This window comes from Oncorhynchus kisutch, linkage group LG4 (genome assembly GCF_002021735.2).
Source record: "Oncorhynchus kisutch isolate 150728-3 linkage group LG4, Okis_V2, whole genome shotgun sequence".
NCBI lineage: Eukaryota > Metazoa > Chordata > Actinopteri > Salmoniformes > Salmonidae > Oncorhynchus > Oncorhynchus kisutch.
Window position 1 is genome coordinate 45294385 of NC_034177.2, and position 16788 is coordinate 45311172.

The 16788-nt window shown below is 42.8% G+C and overlaps 1 protein-coding gene across 8 annotated transcripts in view; it reads right to left on the minus strand.

The window, feature by feature from the left end:
* Positions 1-16788, minus strand: part of LOC109889592 (UPF0606 protein KIAA1549L) — a 36685-nt gene that overhangs the window by 8780 nt on the left and 11117 nt on the right. For 6 of the 8 annotated variants that reach the window (XM_031823059.1, XM_031823058.1, XM_020481141.2 and 3 more), the window contains exons 2-12: positions 11310-11624; positions 10259-10855; positions 9967-10082; positions 8824-9046; positions 8535-8668; positions 8249-8417; positions 2966-3025; positions 2239-2399; positions 1471-1642; positions 1033-1193; positions 748-783 (exon numbers count right to left, since the gene is read on the minus strand). In XM_031823059.1, coding sequence (XP_031678919.1) covers positions 748-783; positions 1033-1193; positions 1471-1642; positions 2239-2399; positions 2966-3025; positions 8249-8417; positions 8535-8668; positions 8824-9046; positions 9967-10082; positions 10259-10855; positions 11310-11624 — 2144 coding nt within the window. The remainder of the gene's footprint in view (positions 1-747; positions 784-1032; positions 1194-1470; positions 1643-2238; positions 2400-2965; positions 3026-8248; positions 8418-8534; positions 8669-8823; positions 9047-9966; positions 10083-10258; positions 10856-11309; positions 11625-16788) is intronic. The other 2 variants (XM_031823063.1, XM_031823064.1) reach the window with 1 other exon arrangement.

Below are 16788 nucleotides of genomic sequence, written 5' to 3' on the forward strand. Positions count from 1 at the left end.
TGTCTAATTTGCGCATGCGTGCCACATCTCTGGATCAGCAAGGGACAGAGAGAGAAATCTGCCTCGCAGCATCGCATGCGAATCTCCTATTTTGGTGCCGTTTCAAATCATTCATGTCACATTCAAAACCAACTCAGTGACATGAAAGGTTCACAAACAGTTTCACAAATCAACAAAGCCTTGAAGCACTGTACTCGCACATGTAAAATACAGTTGGCAAATATGGTGCTAATTGGCCACGTTCCTATCCTACTGTCCTATTTTTACTTGACACTAGTGTGTGTCTGACCTTGTCCTACACCATAAACTGGAGCTGGCGCTTCTCTTTTCCCATCCAGAAATATGCACTGATGTTACATCTGTTCTTCTGGAGGGAGTGATTTTGGTGTGTCGTACAGAAGTTACACAAGTGCGTCTTGAGTCGGAATCTGAAAGGTTGAGGGGCAGACCTTGGTAACCCCCCCCCCCCCACACACATTATCTCTATTCATCTAAATGGCACAATATTTAATCCAGTAACAAAATTACTGATCGCTTGGATTGCGCCACTGAGCCACTGGCTGGTATGAGATGAGAAGAAGCCTGGTGGATAAGAATCATTACTATGCATTGGAAGGCAACAAGGACGTATAAAATGGCCCAGTGATCGTGGACGATAAGCCATGGTGAGCCCACTCCATCCCTTCCATTGATTCCCCCCAGGCACTGTCAACATGCATTTATTCACAAATAACACTCAGTCAATACCTGGTGGTGATAACTGCCCTCCCTCCGATAGGATGTCTAAACAAGAAGACAATTGAAAGGGACATTTAGCCGAGGATTCACATCCATCACATTAACCATCTGGATTCTCATTTCGCCGCCCCATCATGCTTATTGAGCACCCATCACTATCGTCACCATTGGCTAGAAGTAATGGAGCCAACGCAAGACGTGTTAAGACCCGCCCAAGAAGTGTTAAGACCCGCCCAAGACAAAGACATTTCTCTGAACTGCGCATTAAGGTGATAAGAGATATGTAAAGTTCACCTTAGAGCGGGGTTTGAAGCTCCTGAAAGCGCCGGTCTTGAAGATGACCCTGTTCCTCTTGCACAGGATGGCGGTGACCATGGCGACAACAACCATCACCAGGGCAACAGGCGTCAGCACAGCCATGATCCACAGATTGGCAGGCGGGACCTTTACCACAGCTGTCGGGGAACCATGGAGACAAAATAAATACACCCATATCTATCAATATGTATTTTTGTTTGCAATCATTACAAAATTATTGAGGCACATAGCTATTCAACAGGCTACGAGACAGATAGAAGTGCTTCAGCCTGAGCATACCTAAAATATACTGCAATAACTCCTGTGCATCCATCTCTTTATGACTGAAAAAGCTAGTTCTGTAGACTTCATGTAAGAGAATAATGTTAAGGCTGTTTGGTAAAGATGTGTAAAAAAAAAAAAAAAAAAACCTACGATCAGCTTGGAGCAGGACAAAGTAGCCCAGAGTGAGGGCCATGGTTTGGGAATCCAAGGTACTGAGGGTCTTAGCTGCAGTGGTGCCAGTTATGGGGGCACCATTCAGTTGGGCATAGTAGGTCATTTCGGCTGAGTTCTTAGGCCCCGGGAGTCGACGAATGCCAACCATCTAAACAAGAGCAGCACAATTTGGTGGATTCAGTGCTGTCATATGAGACATTGCAAAAATACAATAGCATTAATTATGTATTTGAAACACTCAAAAAATAACAGCACTCAGGGAACACACTCATGGGATTAATATGAATCAGTGGAATTCATTGTATTTTAGTATAGATCACATGTCCATAATACGTCATAATGGTTTCATCACGGGCTGTGATTAAAGCTTGCCATAAAGAAGGGGGAAGGGAGTGTTAAATGGAAGAGCTCAACATCCGTTACATGAGCTCTCTCCCCCCTCATAAAACCTGATCATCTGTGACGTTACATAAAAATGTTAATCTGTGACAAAACCTAAAAGGGGACATAGAAATTCCGTGAATCTTCATAAAATAGTGAAACTCTGGGGCAAGTGAACATAAAATGGGACTGAGTGGTTTATCAGTGAGTGAGCATGCAGTCCCGTGTGTGTGTGTGTGTGTGTGTGTGTGTGTGTGTGTGTGTGTGTGTGTGTGTGTGTGTGTGTGTGTGTGTGTGTGTGTGTGTGTGTGTGTGTGTGTGTGTGTGTGTGTGTGTGTGTGTGTGTGTGCGTGCCCGCCTCACCTGGACGGTGTAGCTCCCGACGGTGGTGGCCCTTCTAAAGCGGCTCCCCTGACTCCCCTGACGCCCAGACACCAAAAAAAGCTCAGCCAGCCGCTGCTCCATTAAACTAGCAAAGCTCTGATAATTCCCTTCCAGAGAAGAGCTGTCAACATCCTGAATTACTGCAGAGCAGTGGAGCACAGAGAGAGAGAGAGAGAGAGAGAGAGAGAGAGCGAGAGAGAGAGAGAGAGAGAGGTGGAGAGGTGGAGACAGGGGGAGGGGGATGTGAGGGGGGAGAGAGATGGAGACAGGGGGAGGGGGATGTGAGGGGAGAGGGGGAGAGAGAGGTAAGAGGAAAAGAGAGGGATAGAGAGGTAATGGAGAGGTGGGATAGGGACAGAGGAGGAAAGAGAGGTTTGGTCATTCCTCAATTTAAAACTTGTAAGTCATATTATAGTAGGGCTGACCTGGGCGCACTGCAGTCTCATCACGACAGTGGCAGAAAGGTGTGCCATTTAGAGTCCTCTCACAAAACAGGGCCTCCTTCACACCGAGCATTTATCCGATGTGATCTCACAGAAACAGATGTCAGGAAGCTCTAAATAATGCATCAATAGGATTCGGGAGGGAAAGGAGGAGCTCAAATACGTTGGGAGAAGAAACACCACAGGCAAATGTACACAACACACAGTCGACCAAAGCACTAACTAACTAGCAGTTAGTGAAAATCAATGACAGTTTAAATTACCTGTGATCACCCAGTAGTGCTTTGTGGCAGTGGATGTGTTGAGGTTGTGGTACTCTAGTGCTGTGGAGTGAAAGGGAGAGAGAAAGAGAGAGGGAGAGCAGAGATGAGAGAGAGGTTACAGAGAGTAGGCTTGGGCAATATACCGTTTATACCGTATACAAGGGGCTGCAGGGGTGCGTGCTCAGCCACTGCTTATAACAATAAGTTAAGTATAACTACAAGAAATCTAAGATGTGCCAAATAAATTATATCCAGCTCAGGAGTCCAGCTATGCATTTGGTTGGCTAACTTGAAAGCTACGTGGCTAGATACCAAGATCAAGCCTCTTGGTTACAGCAGAGACATTCAATCCCCTTCTGGATCAAGATCCCTGTTGCCGAAATAGTTTTGTGCTTAAAAAAAAATGCATATATACAGTACCAGTCAAAAGTGTAGACACACCTACTCATTCAAGGTTTTTTCTTCATTTGACTATTTTCTACATTGTAGAATAATAGTGAAGACATCAAAACTATGAAATAACACGATGGAATCATGTAGTAACCAAAAAAGTGTTATACAGTATAAAGATTTTAGACTCCGCAAAGTAGCCAACCTTTGCCTTGATGACAGCTTTGCACACTCTTGGCATTCTCTCAACCAGTTTCATGATGAATGCTTTTCCCAATAGTCTTGAAGGAGTTCCCATATATTCTGAGCACTTTTGTGCTGCTTTTCCTTCACTCTGCTGTCCAACTCATCCCAAACCATCTCAATTGAGGTCAGGGGATTGTGGAGACCAGGTCATCTGATGCAGCACTCCATCACTCTCCTTCTTTGTAAAATAGCCCTTACACAGCCTGGAGTTGTGTTGGGTCATTGTCCTGTTAAAAACAAATGACAGTACCACTAAGCGCAAACCAGATGGGAATAGTATCGCTGCAGAATGCTATGGTAGCCCTGCTGGTTAAGTGTGCCTTGAATTCTAAATAAATCACAGATAGTGTCACCAGCAAAGCACCCCCACACCATAACACCTCTTCCTCCATGCTTTATGGTGGGAAATACACATGCGGAGATCATCAGTTCACCCACACCGCATCTCACAAAGACATGGGGGTTGGAACCAAACATCTCCAACTTGGACTCCAGACCAAAGGACAAATTTTAACTGGTCTAATGTCCATTGCTCGTGTTTCTTGGCCCAAGCAAGTCTCTTCTTCTTATTGGTGTCCTTTAGTAGTGGTTTCTTTGCAGTAATTCAACCATGAAAGCCTGATTCACACAGTCTCCTCTGAACAGTTGATGTAGAGATGTGTCTGTTACTTGAACTCAACATTTATTTGGGTTGCAATTTCTGAAGCTGGTGACTTTAATGAACTTATCCTCTGGGTTTTCCATTCCTATAGTGGTTCTCATGAGAACCAGTTTCCTCATAGCGCTTGATGGTTGTTGCGATTGCACTTGAAGAAACTCTGAAAGTTTTTGAAACTTTGACTGACCTTCTTAAAGTAATGATGGACTGTCAATTCTCTTTGCTTAGTTGATCTGTTCTTGCCATAATATGTACTTGGTCTTTTACTATATAGGGCTATCTTCTGTATACCCCCCCCCCCCACACACACACACACACACACCTTGTCACAACACAACTGATTGGCTCAAACACATTAAGAAGGAAAATAATTCCACAAATGAACTTTTAAGAAGGAACACCTTAATTGTTAATTGAAATGCATTCCAGGTGACTGCCTCACAAAGCTGGTTGAGAGAATGCCAAGAGTGTCCAAAGCTGTCATCAAGGCAAAGGGTGACTATTTGAGGAATCTCAAATATAAAACATATTTTGATTTGTTTAACATTTTTTGGGGTTACTACATGATTCCATATGTGTTATTTTATCGTTTTGATGTCTTCACTATTACTCTGCAATGTAGAAAATAGTCCAAATAAAGAAAGACCCTTGAATGAGTAGGTGTTCTAAAACTGTTGACCGGTAGTGTATAACAAGGCAATTAGAAATGCCGGAAGGGCATATTTTTCTTACTTGATCACTACTAAACAGAATTATTTGAGTGCTCTTCTCGATCAGTTGATGGCCTGATAAATCCAAAATTATGTGAACTTTCTTGCACATCTAAATGTGATGAGTTTGTGGCATATTACAGATATAAGATAAGCAACATTAGGCTGGGTATCAGCCTGATGACAAGCTGCCAAGCAAAGGCACAATGGATGCATTTTACCTGGTTGACACAGACATGCGCAGGAAAGGGATATCACAACTTCAGCCATCTACCTGCATTCTCGATCCTATCCCCAGCACCTTCGTCAAAAATGTTTTTAATTGCATATCTGAAGAAGTGTAAGCTATTGTTAATCACTTCCTGGAGAAATTGGTGTTCAAACAGCAAAATTATTTTTAAGTGCCAACTGTAATTAAAAAAAATACAATCTGGTTTTCGTGCCAACCACAGCACATAGACAGCCTTAGTTCAAGTGATAAATTATCTTAGAGCCAACACAGGCCAAACAGCTCTCTGCCCATGTACTTGTAGATTTAATTAACCTCTACAGGATTGGTGGGTCCCTCTCGGGACTAACGTAGGCTAATGCGATTAGCATGAGGTTGTAACAAGGAAATTTCCCAGGACATAGACGTATCTCATATTTACCGAAAGCTTCAATTCTTGTTAATCTAACTCCACTGTCCAATTTACAGTAGCTATTACAGTGAAATAATGCCATGCTATTGTTTGAGGAGAGTGCACAGTTAAGAATTTGAAAAGTTCAAAATAAACCAATTAGGCACATTTGGGCAGTCTTGACAAAAAAGTTTGAACAGAAATGCAATGGTTCATTGGATCAGTCTAAAACTTTGTACATACACTGCTGCCATCTAGCGGCCAAAATCTAAATTGCGCCTGAGCTGGAATAATACATGATGGTCTTTCTCTTGCATTTCAAAGATGATGGTACAAAAAAAACGTGTTATCTTTTACCAGATATAATGTGCTATATTCTCCTACATTCATTTCACATTTCCACAAACTTCAAAGTGTTTCCTTCAAATCATAGAATATGCATATTGTTGCTTCAGGTCCTGAGCTACAGACAGATAGATTTGGGTATGTAATTTTAGGTGAAAATTGAAAAAAAGGGTCCGATCCTTGGGCTGCATTTGACACTATTGACCATGACGTCCTTCTGGACAGACTGGAGAGGTGGGTTGGCCTCTAAATTAGTTTACATAGCTCAGAGAAAATACATATCAAATGTTGAGTTCCACGAGGTTCGATTTTGGGTCTGATACTGTTCAGTTTATATACTGTATGTTACCCCTTGGCAGTGTTATCAGAAAGTGCAGCATTGATTTTCACAGCTACGCAGACGACACACAACTTTACATTTCTGTGTCACCAGACGACTTTAGCTCCACAGATAAATTATTATACTGTATTAGTGATTAAAATACTTGGATGGCTCACAACTTCCTCCAGCTAAATCAAGACAAGACCGAGGTACTCATTGTTGAAGCCAAAGCACAGAGAGAGAATCTAGCCATACATTTGAATTCACGGGCAATAAAGATAAAACACCAGGTAAAAAACCTAGGTGTTACTTTAGATTCTGAACCATTTTTTTTAGGAATGTGACTAAAATAGCTTTGTATCACCTGAGGAACATTTTCTCTCTCAGGCTGATACAGAGAGACTCATCCATGCTTTTATTATAAGCAGGCTTGACTACTGTCATGCTCTCCTGTCTGGTCTACCCAAGAAAGCCATTGGTGAACTGTAAAACATACAGAATGCTGCAGCATGGGTACTGACCAAGACCAGGCGGCGAGCCCACATTAAACCGGTTTCAAGGTCTCTGCACTGGTTGCCTATGAGTTTTAGAATTCATTTTAAGATTCTTCTATTGGTTTTTAAATCAATCCACGACTGTGCACACCAATACATGTCAGACATGCTTTTAAGTTATGTACCCAGTCGGTCCCTCAGGTCCTCTGGCACTGGCCGTTTAACTATCTTAAAACCCAGGACCAAGAGGCATGGAGAGGCAGCCTTTATTTATTACGACCCCTGTCTCTGGAATTGCCTGCCAAAGAACCTGAGGGGGGCCGAAACTGTGGACATATTTAAAAGAGATCTTAACACATCTTTTTAGCTCCGCTTTTCCTTTGGGTGTTTTTTAGTTGTTCAGTTTGTGTTATTCTTTGTGTTTTTTTACATTATGCTTGTTGTGTAGTGGATATTTGAGCTTTTATTTTCATTGTTTTTATTTGTGTTTTCCTGTAAAGCACATTGGGTTGCATTCCATGTCTGAAATGTGCTGTATAAATAAAGGGTGATTTGATTTGAAGGGTTCAAATACACTGAGTATACAAAACATTAGGAACACCTTCCTACTATTGTGTTGCACCCCCTTTAGCTCTCAGAACAGCTTCGATTTTGTCGGGACATGTACTCTACATGTGTCGAAGGCGTTCCACAGGGATGCTGGCCCATGTTGACTCCAATGCATCCCACAGTCGAGTCAAGTTGGCTGGATGTCCTTTGGGTGGTGGACCATTCTTGATACACACAGGAAACTGTTGAATGTGAAAAAGCCAGCAGCGTTACACTTCTTGACACACTCAAACTGGTGTGCCTGGCACCTACCCCATTCAAAGGCACTTACATATTTTGTCTCACCCATTCACCCTCTGAATGGCGCACATACACAATCCATGACTCAATTGTGTCAAGTCTTAATAATCCTTCTTTAACCCGTCTCCTCCCCATCATCTACACTGGTTTAATTGGATTTAATAAGTTACATCAATAAGGAATCATAGCTTTCACCTGGATTCACCTGGTCAGTCTGTGTCATGGAAAGAGCAGGTGTTTCTAATGTTTTGTACACTCAGTGTAAAAATAGAATATTATTTGATCTTCCCTTCGTGCTCAAATCATCCGTTCTCTGAAGAAACACCCAGAAGGTGATGCAAATTGCAGGTTAGCATGAAGTGATCTAATCAGCCTCCTCTCCAATGCACAATATTGGACCATAACGTCACCTTTGTCAATTAGTTCAACATCTAATTATCAGTACTCTGCTGGTGTAATGAAATAAAGACACCATTCATATTTTCATGTTCAGACCACACACTTACAAACACGCAAACTTAAGCTTTCGCTGAGGACAACACAGTGGAAATATGACATATTTCTGTATAAAAATGAAGAAAACAAGAAGAAAACGCCACTGGAAACAACTATCACGCAAACCCTTCCCGTGATGCCCTGGGGCACTTACGCTCAGCGATGATGAGCGGGGGGAAGAAGAGGAAGTAGCCCACCAGCTCTGCGGTCAGCTGGTTCAGGAGACCGCTGGAGACGGTTCCGTTCAGCACCGCGTTCTCGTTCTTCACCACATAGACCAGAGACACGGCAGGAGAGCCAATCACCTGGGCGGTGCTCTGGATCTGAACAAACACAGACAAGGATGTTGTACGATATCAGACATGTCGAAGTAAATACAACACGCTAAACAGGTATGCTAATTGCATGGGATTGAATATGGCCCAAAGTCATTAACACACCTCCACAGAAAGCCCGCTGTAAGATTCCAGCACTTTGTCCTGAGCTTCCTCAAATGCATTCTCCAGCCGTTGTTCCATCATTTGAACAAAACTGCAGGAGTTGACATTGTCTTCTGAGCCTACAAACCTGAGAACTAAAAAAAAAACGCAGAGCAACAATCAGTATACCAGTAGAGTACATTCAGTTACAGTACGTAAGAGCGCAGTACATCATTTTCTACAAGCATGGTCACATCATTCAGCAGTGTTACATGTGTTGTTGTGGAGTGTTGTCCCTATTGGGCCTTACCTGTTTTGAGCTGCAGATGGACACTGAGGCTGGAGGCCCAGGGGGCTACAGGGAGCAGAACAGCCTTCACCAGAGGACTGTGCTGCCGGATGTCTGCCAGCACTTTGTCAAAGCCATAGGTATTCATTGTCTCCACCACCACAGATGCTATGTAGACCGTTTTCCCACTGGCTACATAGTACCCAAGAGTGACATTATGAGGGCTGCAGAGGTCCCGTTCAACCTGAGAAGAGAAAACGTGTTGTTTATGTCTTGATCGCTATCGCTAACACCCAACACAATTGCAGTGGGTCAAGACTAGTGTTTCTGGTCCTATGTACTACCACTCACTCCTCTCCAGTCTCCACCAGTATGTGTTAGCTAGCTATCCCCGGACACATAACTATGCAGCTTGTGTTTGTGTCGTTTCCTGCCGATCACTTCCGGGCTCAGTAATAATACATGGGTTCTGATGGGGGAGAGAAGAGGACTGGGATAGAGTAGCAATCACTGAATTACACATCGGGCAGACAGACAGAAAAACAGACAGAAAAACAGACAGCACAGGTAGGAAATCAATGGACTTAAACTGAGTCAGCCATCACAGAGAGAGAGGGAGAGAGAGAGAGAGAGAGAGAGAGAGAGAGAGAGAGAGAGAGAGAGAGAGAGAGAGTGAGAACAAGAGAACTGAATAACGGACGTGTCTGAAGAGGAAACGCCTGCAATAATAGGTTTTAGTCATTCAGCTAGTAGGGTCAATAAAGAGCTATTCTCTTCACATACTGTTAACAGCCTCTATAAAGCAAAGCCTATTCACCATTCAAGATGCCATTTATCATCATACTGAAATCCTTTCACCGTTAGTCACTTCAGTCTCCTCCGCTATCAAAGTGAGAAATTGTACCCCATGAATAGTATGGCTAAGAGGGGAGCCAGAATAAGTAAATACACTCACTCTAGTTCCTAGCGCTGCATTAGTTCCTCTGGCCATCCAGAGTAACTAATATGAAATCCTTGTCCCACAACGTGAACACGGACTAATCAACATTTAAACAGGACTACGGCACTGTATTCTGTATTTGATGTGGTAGGTGTTCTTCTCCAGTTACACTACAGCAGTAACAACATCCTAACACAGAGAGTAGAGAGCAGAATAATACGGACCTGGACATAAACATTGGTGTCGTTGAAGGCCCTCCGTAGAGCATGGGTGAGTCCTTTAGACAGATTCTGCCTCGTCATGATATCAAGCCTGTTCCTCCACAGCTGCATGGACAAAACTTTGGAGGAAAACAAACAGTTATATATATATATATTTTTTTTTTATGAAGGTCTTCATTAGGGATGTACTCACATGGTGGCATCTCAAATCTTGTTTTATTTATTTGGCGAAACAGAGTACACTAACAAACGGTTTTCAAACTGAGCTGCTGTTGATTGAGTGCCCATATGGTACCTGTTTTGACCCAGGTCTTCTCAGTGATGTTACATGGTAGATGCTCCCCTTCAGGACTGGTGGGGGTTGGTTCAGTTGTGGTCGGTCCAGGGGTTGTTCCTTTGGTGGTGGTGGGGATGGTCAAAGTGGTAGTCGGTGCAATTGTGGTTGTAGTGGGAGCGGTTGTGGTTGTGGTCGTGGTTTGGTCAGTTGTGGTTGCCATCACTGTGGTCTCTTGGAGGGTGGTCACTTCCTGTGTGGTCGTAGTGGTCCAGGTTGTGGTTGTAACCGCCTCTGTGGTCGTAGCTGTGGTGGTCTGGGGTGTCACAGTTGTGGTGGTCACGGTCAGGGGCGTGACGGTCGTGGTGGTCACAGTCGTGAGCTGTAGACTGTCATTGGTCACAGTGTCTGGTGTTGGGTTGGTGTGTGCTGCTGTGGTGGATGGTGTAGTGGTGTTGGTGTCAGCCCTTGCAGGTGTAGTGGTGTTCCATGTGTGAGTGGAGAAAGGACTAGTCACATTGTCTGGGAGGGTGGCGTCGCTCTCTCCCAATGTGGCCAGAGAGGACACTGGGACTGTAGGTAAATCTGGGTTCGCAGGCAAACTGCTGTCTCCCTCCTCTGCAATGAAAGAAGGAGCAGCTTTTAAATGATTTAAAAATTCGGTTCATATCAGGTCATTCATATCAGGTGAAAAATGTCCCGTTTGGATGATGTCCCATAATGTGAGGATGAGGTCAGACCTGGAGAGGCAGCATGATAGAGGGGATGGAGCAGGGTAATGTGGGACTGAGCTGGACCGAAAGAAAATGGGATTTTGAGGGAATGAAGGTGCAGAGCATAATGATGATGACGATGATAATGATGACGATGATGAGGATGATGATGAGGATGATGATGATGACAACGCTGATGATGATGACGACAACGATGATGACAAGAAACCAACGTCTCTCTAGTGTGTAGAGACACTAACAACAGTCATGAGGTGGGTATGTACGTACATAACATTGCGATTGTTTTTTTTCCTTCTACAACAAGATGGGTTTGATTATTGTTTGATGACTTGTCCTACCTGGGCTGGTGTTTGAGGTGCTGTTGGTTACAGGTGCTAAAGACAAAGGGTCTGTTGTTCCTGCTGTTTGATTGTCACTGTTGATGGCTGAGGAGGAGGCTAAGGAGGAGGCATTAGCTAGCACTGATGGTTGCACAGGCTGCTCTCTGATGCTTTCTGCTGTCAACCCTGATGGGTCTTTTGGGTCCGTGGGTATGGCTGGAGGGGCCCGGGGCCCATCCTCCACTGGCGTTGCCCTGGCAGAGAGGTTAGAGGGCACGGCTGGGTCCTGAGGCAGAGCCGCATGCCTTGATGACTCGTTGTAGTGCCCTTCATCTGGAAAACGAGGAGAGGTGGGACTTAAACAGCAACTGAAAGCATATAGATGCAGCATGGAAATTTAGAAAGAACACATTCCATATGGTTACCTCTCTCCCTCTCTCTCTCTCACACACACACACACACACACACACACACACACACACACACACACACACACACACACACACACACACACACACACACACACACACAGCACTCCATCATGTAACAACTAAAGTGACAGGATACAAATGCGACAAACATTTAACCGTTTTTGAACACAAGAAAGCACAGCAAATGTGTTTATTCTTCCATGTGGTTGGTGGCACTGAGTTGGCAGTGCATGTAGTCAGGCACGGATAGAGGTTTACCTGTGCCTGAGCACCTGCCCCTGTGCCCTCTCACTCTCCAAGTGCTCTTTTGGGTATTTGTATCATTATTATTTTTTTGTATACCGTTTTTGTCGTTTGACCCAAATATCGTTGTGATGTCGTGAAGTTCACCCCCCCCCCCCCCCCCCCCAGGGGTACAGAGATTGTGTGCGCCCAGTATCCAAACATGCATGGCTTGAGAATTGACCGGTCGAGTGTGTGTAGCAAGCTATTAGCTATCAACATTAGGCTACTACCAGAGCAGCATAACACTTGATTTAGGCTACATCATCATCAATATTCAGTCTGGTTGGCCTACACACAGCAGCACTTCACCATTTGTTTCCTTATAGAATCAAAGCTATGGGAAAGGTGCTGGAGGTGCTGCAACCCCCTGATGAGTTTAAATACATTTGCCAAAGTTATAGAATTAACTGCCGTATGTTCAACTATAAATTAAATCCTTCAGAACAGCCTACTACACCATGAGTAGACTTATAACATAGCCACAGAGGAGCCATAGCTTCTTTAAAAAAATTGCCTACCTGTGGATTGTGTGTAGCCCAATATGAAGGCATAAGCCTAGGCCTGCAGTCGGGAACGCGCGAACAGGCCTTTCACTAAATTTCTAATACAATCCAGGGAAAAGAGGTTGGAAAGCAAATGGCTCCTACTGAAAAGGGAAGACTATAATCTGTCTGCTGTAGGCTACCACAATATTCTCTTTAACATACAAATAGGCCCATTGAGCAAACATTGTTTTACAAAGCAAAATGAGAGAGAGAGATAGGCTTTTAGCCATCGGCGAGGGAGCTGCGCAACATTAGGTATTTTAGGGAAACTGGAAAGCTTTTTTAGGACTCCTCATATTGTACAATGTGTGTCTCCAGACACCTAGGCGTAGGCTAATCTATTGATCGATTCAAGATGAGGTCCTTTTGATTGATCGCAAATTCTCAGTGTTGTTTGTGTCAAAGTAGCCTGTCGTAATCATTTGTGAGGTATTGAAAAAGGATTCTGTGAGGTATTGAAAAAAGATTCTGTGAGGTATTAAAAAAGATTCTCTGAGGTATTAAAAAAGATTCTCTGAGGTATTAAAAAAGATTCTGTGAGGTATTGAAAAAAGATTCTGTGAGGTATTGAAAAAAGATTCTGTGAGGTATTAAAAAAGAGGCTCACAGGTAGTTTAACCACCATACACTCAAATTCCACACAAGCCACTAGCCAGCCAGCCAGCCATAAATCATGAGTTAGAAGGTTATGAATAGGATATATCATAAAATTATTATTTAAGAGCACTGAAGCTAAATAGCAATCAGTAAAACAAATATTTAACGAGCTAACGAGCAGATTTACATCAATCGTCAACTATTGAACACCTGCCCCCTGAAATGTCTGTGCACGGCCCTGCATGCAGTGACGTGGGTTGGTGTAGATAAAATGGCCAAATTCTTGTCCCAGTCCACCCCTGGCTTCACTGACATACAAGGACGGTTTCCAATAGACCATTCCCTTAATGTCAAACAGAAGTTAACCAGAACATGGTTACCATGTTCTTAGAATATTTAACATTAATGTTCCTGTCACGTTTCATGGAAACGTTGCAAAAGCATAGCTGCGTCTAGTTTATTATGGGTTAGGAGACTATTCCATCAACGTCCCACCAAACATACACAGTACATGGTTGCCATGTTCTCAGAATATAAGATACTAATGTTCCAGGCATGTTTCATGGGAAGGTTGCTGGAACATACGTGTCCAGTTTTCTGAGGGTTAGCCACCTAGAGTCGATTGACGCACCCATGCATCACACGGGGATGCAATTTTGAATATCGAATAGCCCCCTGTATGTTTACGCAAGAGAATTAGCATTTCTTGCAGTGGCTGCGGCTCAACCACCAATATAACGTTTGTGCCTATTCCATAACATGGGGCTTGTAAAAGAGGTGTTTTTCTACACGTGAGAGGATCCGGACAAGAGAATGGTCACAAAATTGTCCGTATAACAATCATCTTGCTCTACGACATCCACAAGCTTTACTGTAATCGTCTGAACTCTCTGTCACAGACGTTCTCATTTCGAAGAAGTCTGCTCACAAAACCGACTTATCCAGACCGAACCGTTTGAGCTATAAGACACCAATATCAAAAGGGGAGTCTCTCACAAACACGAAGATGTCGGTTGTTTTGCTCTATGATGCACACAAGCTTCACAGGAGTGAAGGCACAACGTCCATAGGGGGTAAAAAGTGCCATGAATAAAGTGACCAAACTTGTGTCTAAATTGTATCTATTGTATCTCAGATATAGGACAGACATTTCAAAACCTTATTTATGATACATTATTGGACTGTCTGTTTTGCCATGTACAAATGTGTTACTCAATGCATTTCTATGGGCTATAATGGTAAAGGACAAAATCAATGTTTCATCAAATATTTTTTTTATATGCAGTACCAGTCAAAGGTTTGGACACACCTACTCATTCCAGGGTTTCTCTTTATTTTTTTTACTGTTTTCTACATTGTAAATAATAGTGAAGACATCAAAACTATGAAATAACACATATGGAATATTGTGGTGACAAAAAAATGTTTAAAAAATCAAAATATATTTTATATTCTTCAAAGTAGCCACCCTTGCCTTGATGACAGCTTTGCACACTCTTTGCATTCTCTCAACCAACTTCACAAGGTAGTCAACTGGAATGCATTTCAATTAACAGTTGTGCCTTGTTCAAAGTTAATTTGTGGAATTGATTTCCTTCATAATGTGTTTGAGTCCGTCAGTTGTGTTGTGAAAAGGCAGGGGTGGTATACAGAAGACAGTCACTACTAAAGGACACCAATAAGAAGAAGAGACTTGCTTGGGCCAAGAAACACGAGCAATGGACATTAGACCGGTGGAAATCTGTCCAAATGTGAGATTTTTGGTTCCAACTGCCATGTCTTTGTGAGACGCAGAGTAGGTGAACGGATGACCTCCTCATGTGTGGTTCCCACCGTGAAGCATGGAGGAAGAGGTGTGATGGTGTGGGGATGCTTTGCTGGTGACACTGATTTGTTTAGAATTTGCTTAGTGGGATGAGTTGGACAGCAGAGTGAAGGAAAAGCAGCCAAGAAGTGCTCAGCATATGTGGGAACTCCTTCAAGACTGTTGGAAAAGCATTCTAGGTGAAGCTGGTTGAGAAAATGCCAAGAGTGTGCAAAACTGTCATCAAGGCAAAGGGTGGCTCCTTTGAAGAATTTAAAATATCAAATATATTTTGATTTGTTGAACACTTTTTTGGTTACTACATGATTCCAAATGTGTTATTTCATAGTTTTGATGTCTTTACTATTAAAATAGTCAAAATAAAGAAAACCCCTTGAATGAGTAGGTGTGTCCAATCTTTTGACTGGTACTGTATATACTGTATATATTTTTGTTTTATGTACAAGGGTCCTAACATACAAAATCAAATAGCTAAATGGTCCATTGTATGACCCTCTTAAAACAATTCCATATGTTAGCTAGGTTTTGCTTCTGGACAGGCCGAACAAGCACATGACTTAGAGAGATCCCTTATTGGGACAGTGGTTAAGGTGTTTGTCATTGATGCTGGTGGCCTGGGTTCGAGACCTGCTAGTGGAGTCACACTACTCTCACATTCTTAGCAACATACGTTAGTGTCATTACTTGGCAACATTTACACCACCCTCATCTGGTCTAATTAAAATCAGTTCCTCATTGAAAGATGAGAATCTGTAGAATTCTACTTTCAGCACAAATAATATCCACTACCTCTCATAAATGATGAGTATTCATCCATTCTGAATAGCTGAGAATCTCTCCATCGTCTTCTTGAAATGCACTTTGAAGTAAATCTCAGCTCTCCTAAAAGTACACTCAAGAAAAACTGTTTTATTGATTATAGTGATTTGGGAGTAACATTAAGACTGGGTAAAATGCCCCAACATTTAGACCACTACACAGAAATGTTCCTGCAATGTTCCCATGAAACGTGTCTACAACATTAATATCTTATATTATGAGAACATGGTAACCATGTACTGTGTATGTTTGGTGGGACGCTGATAGAATATTATCCTAACCCTCAGAATACTGGACACAGGAATGTTCTTGCAGCATCCAATGAAATGTGTCTAGAATATTAATATAGGATATTCTGAGAACATGGCAACCACATCCTGGGTAAGTTCTGTTTGACATTTAGGGAACGTTCTCATAACTCTAGTTCCAAAACATGCAAAATAGGTTCTCAGGAGAGTTTTGCTTACATACATAGAATGTTCACCTAACTAACTGAGAACTGGACACTGAAACATCTAGGCACCATTACGGCTAACATTCTCTCTCTCCCTAGAATTGTTAGCTGGGAAGGCAGGAACACGTTAATTCTCCATTTGACTCATCAATCCCAGAGGCCTGATGATGACATCCTGACTGTCCCCCTATGTTTCTCATCAACATCGTCTCTCTCTATAACCACATCTTGAAAGCATGAAATATTGTTCTCCAAAACGCAGCCTGGCAGTGCCCCATGTCAACAACATGAGTGGTACGGGGAAAGGCCGACGTCAAACTATGGAGCAGAACATTTGAGGATACAAACACTTCTTAGTCATCCAGGAGCAGTATTATGAAACCGTGACAGAGGGAAAATAATCTTAATAAGTAGGTCACTTATGTTTTGTTCAGGATGAGCATAGGGAATTAATTTAGATGCTCTCAAGTACATATCTGGGGCACACATAAGCAGCTGCTGTGATTTAAAAACATATAATCTCAACCTACGAGGGAAAGCT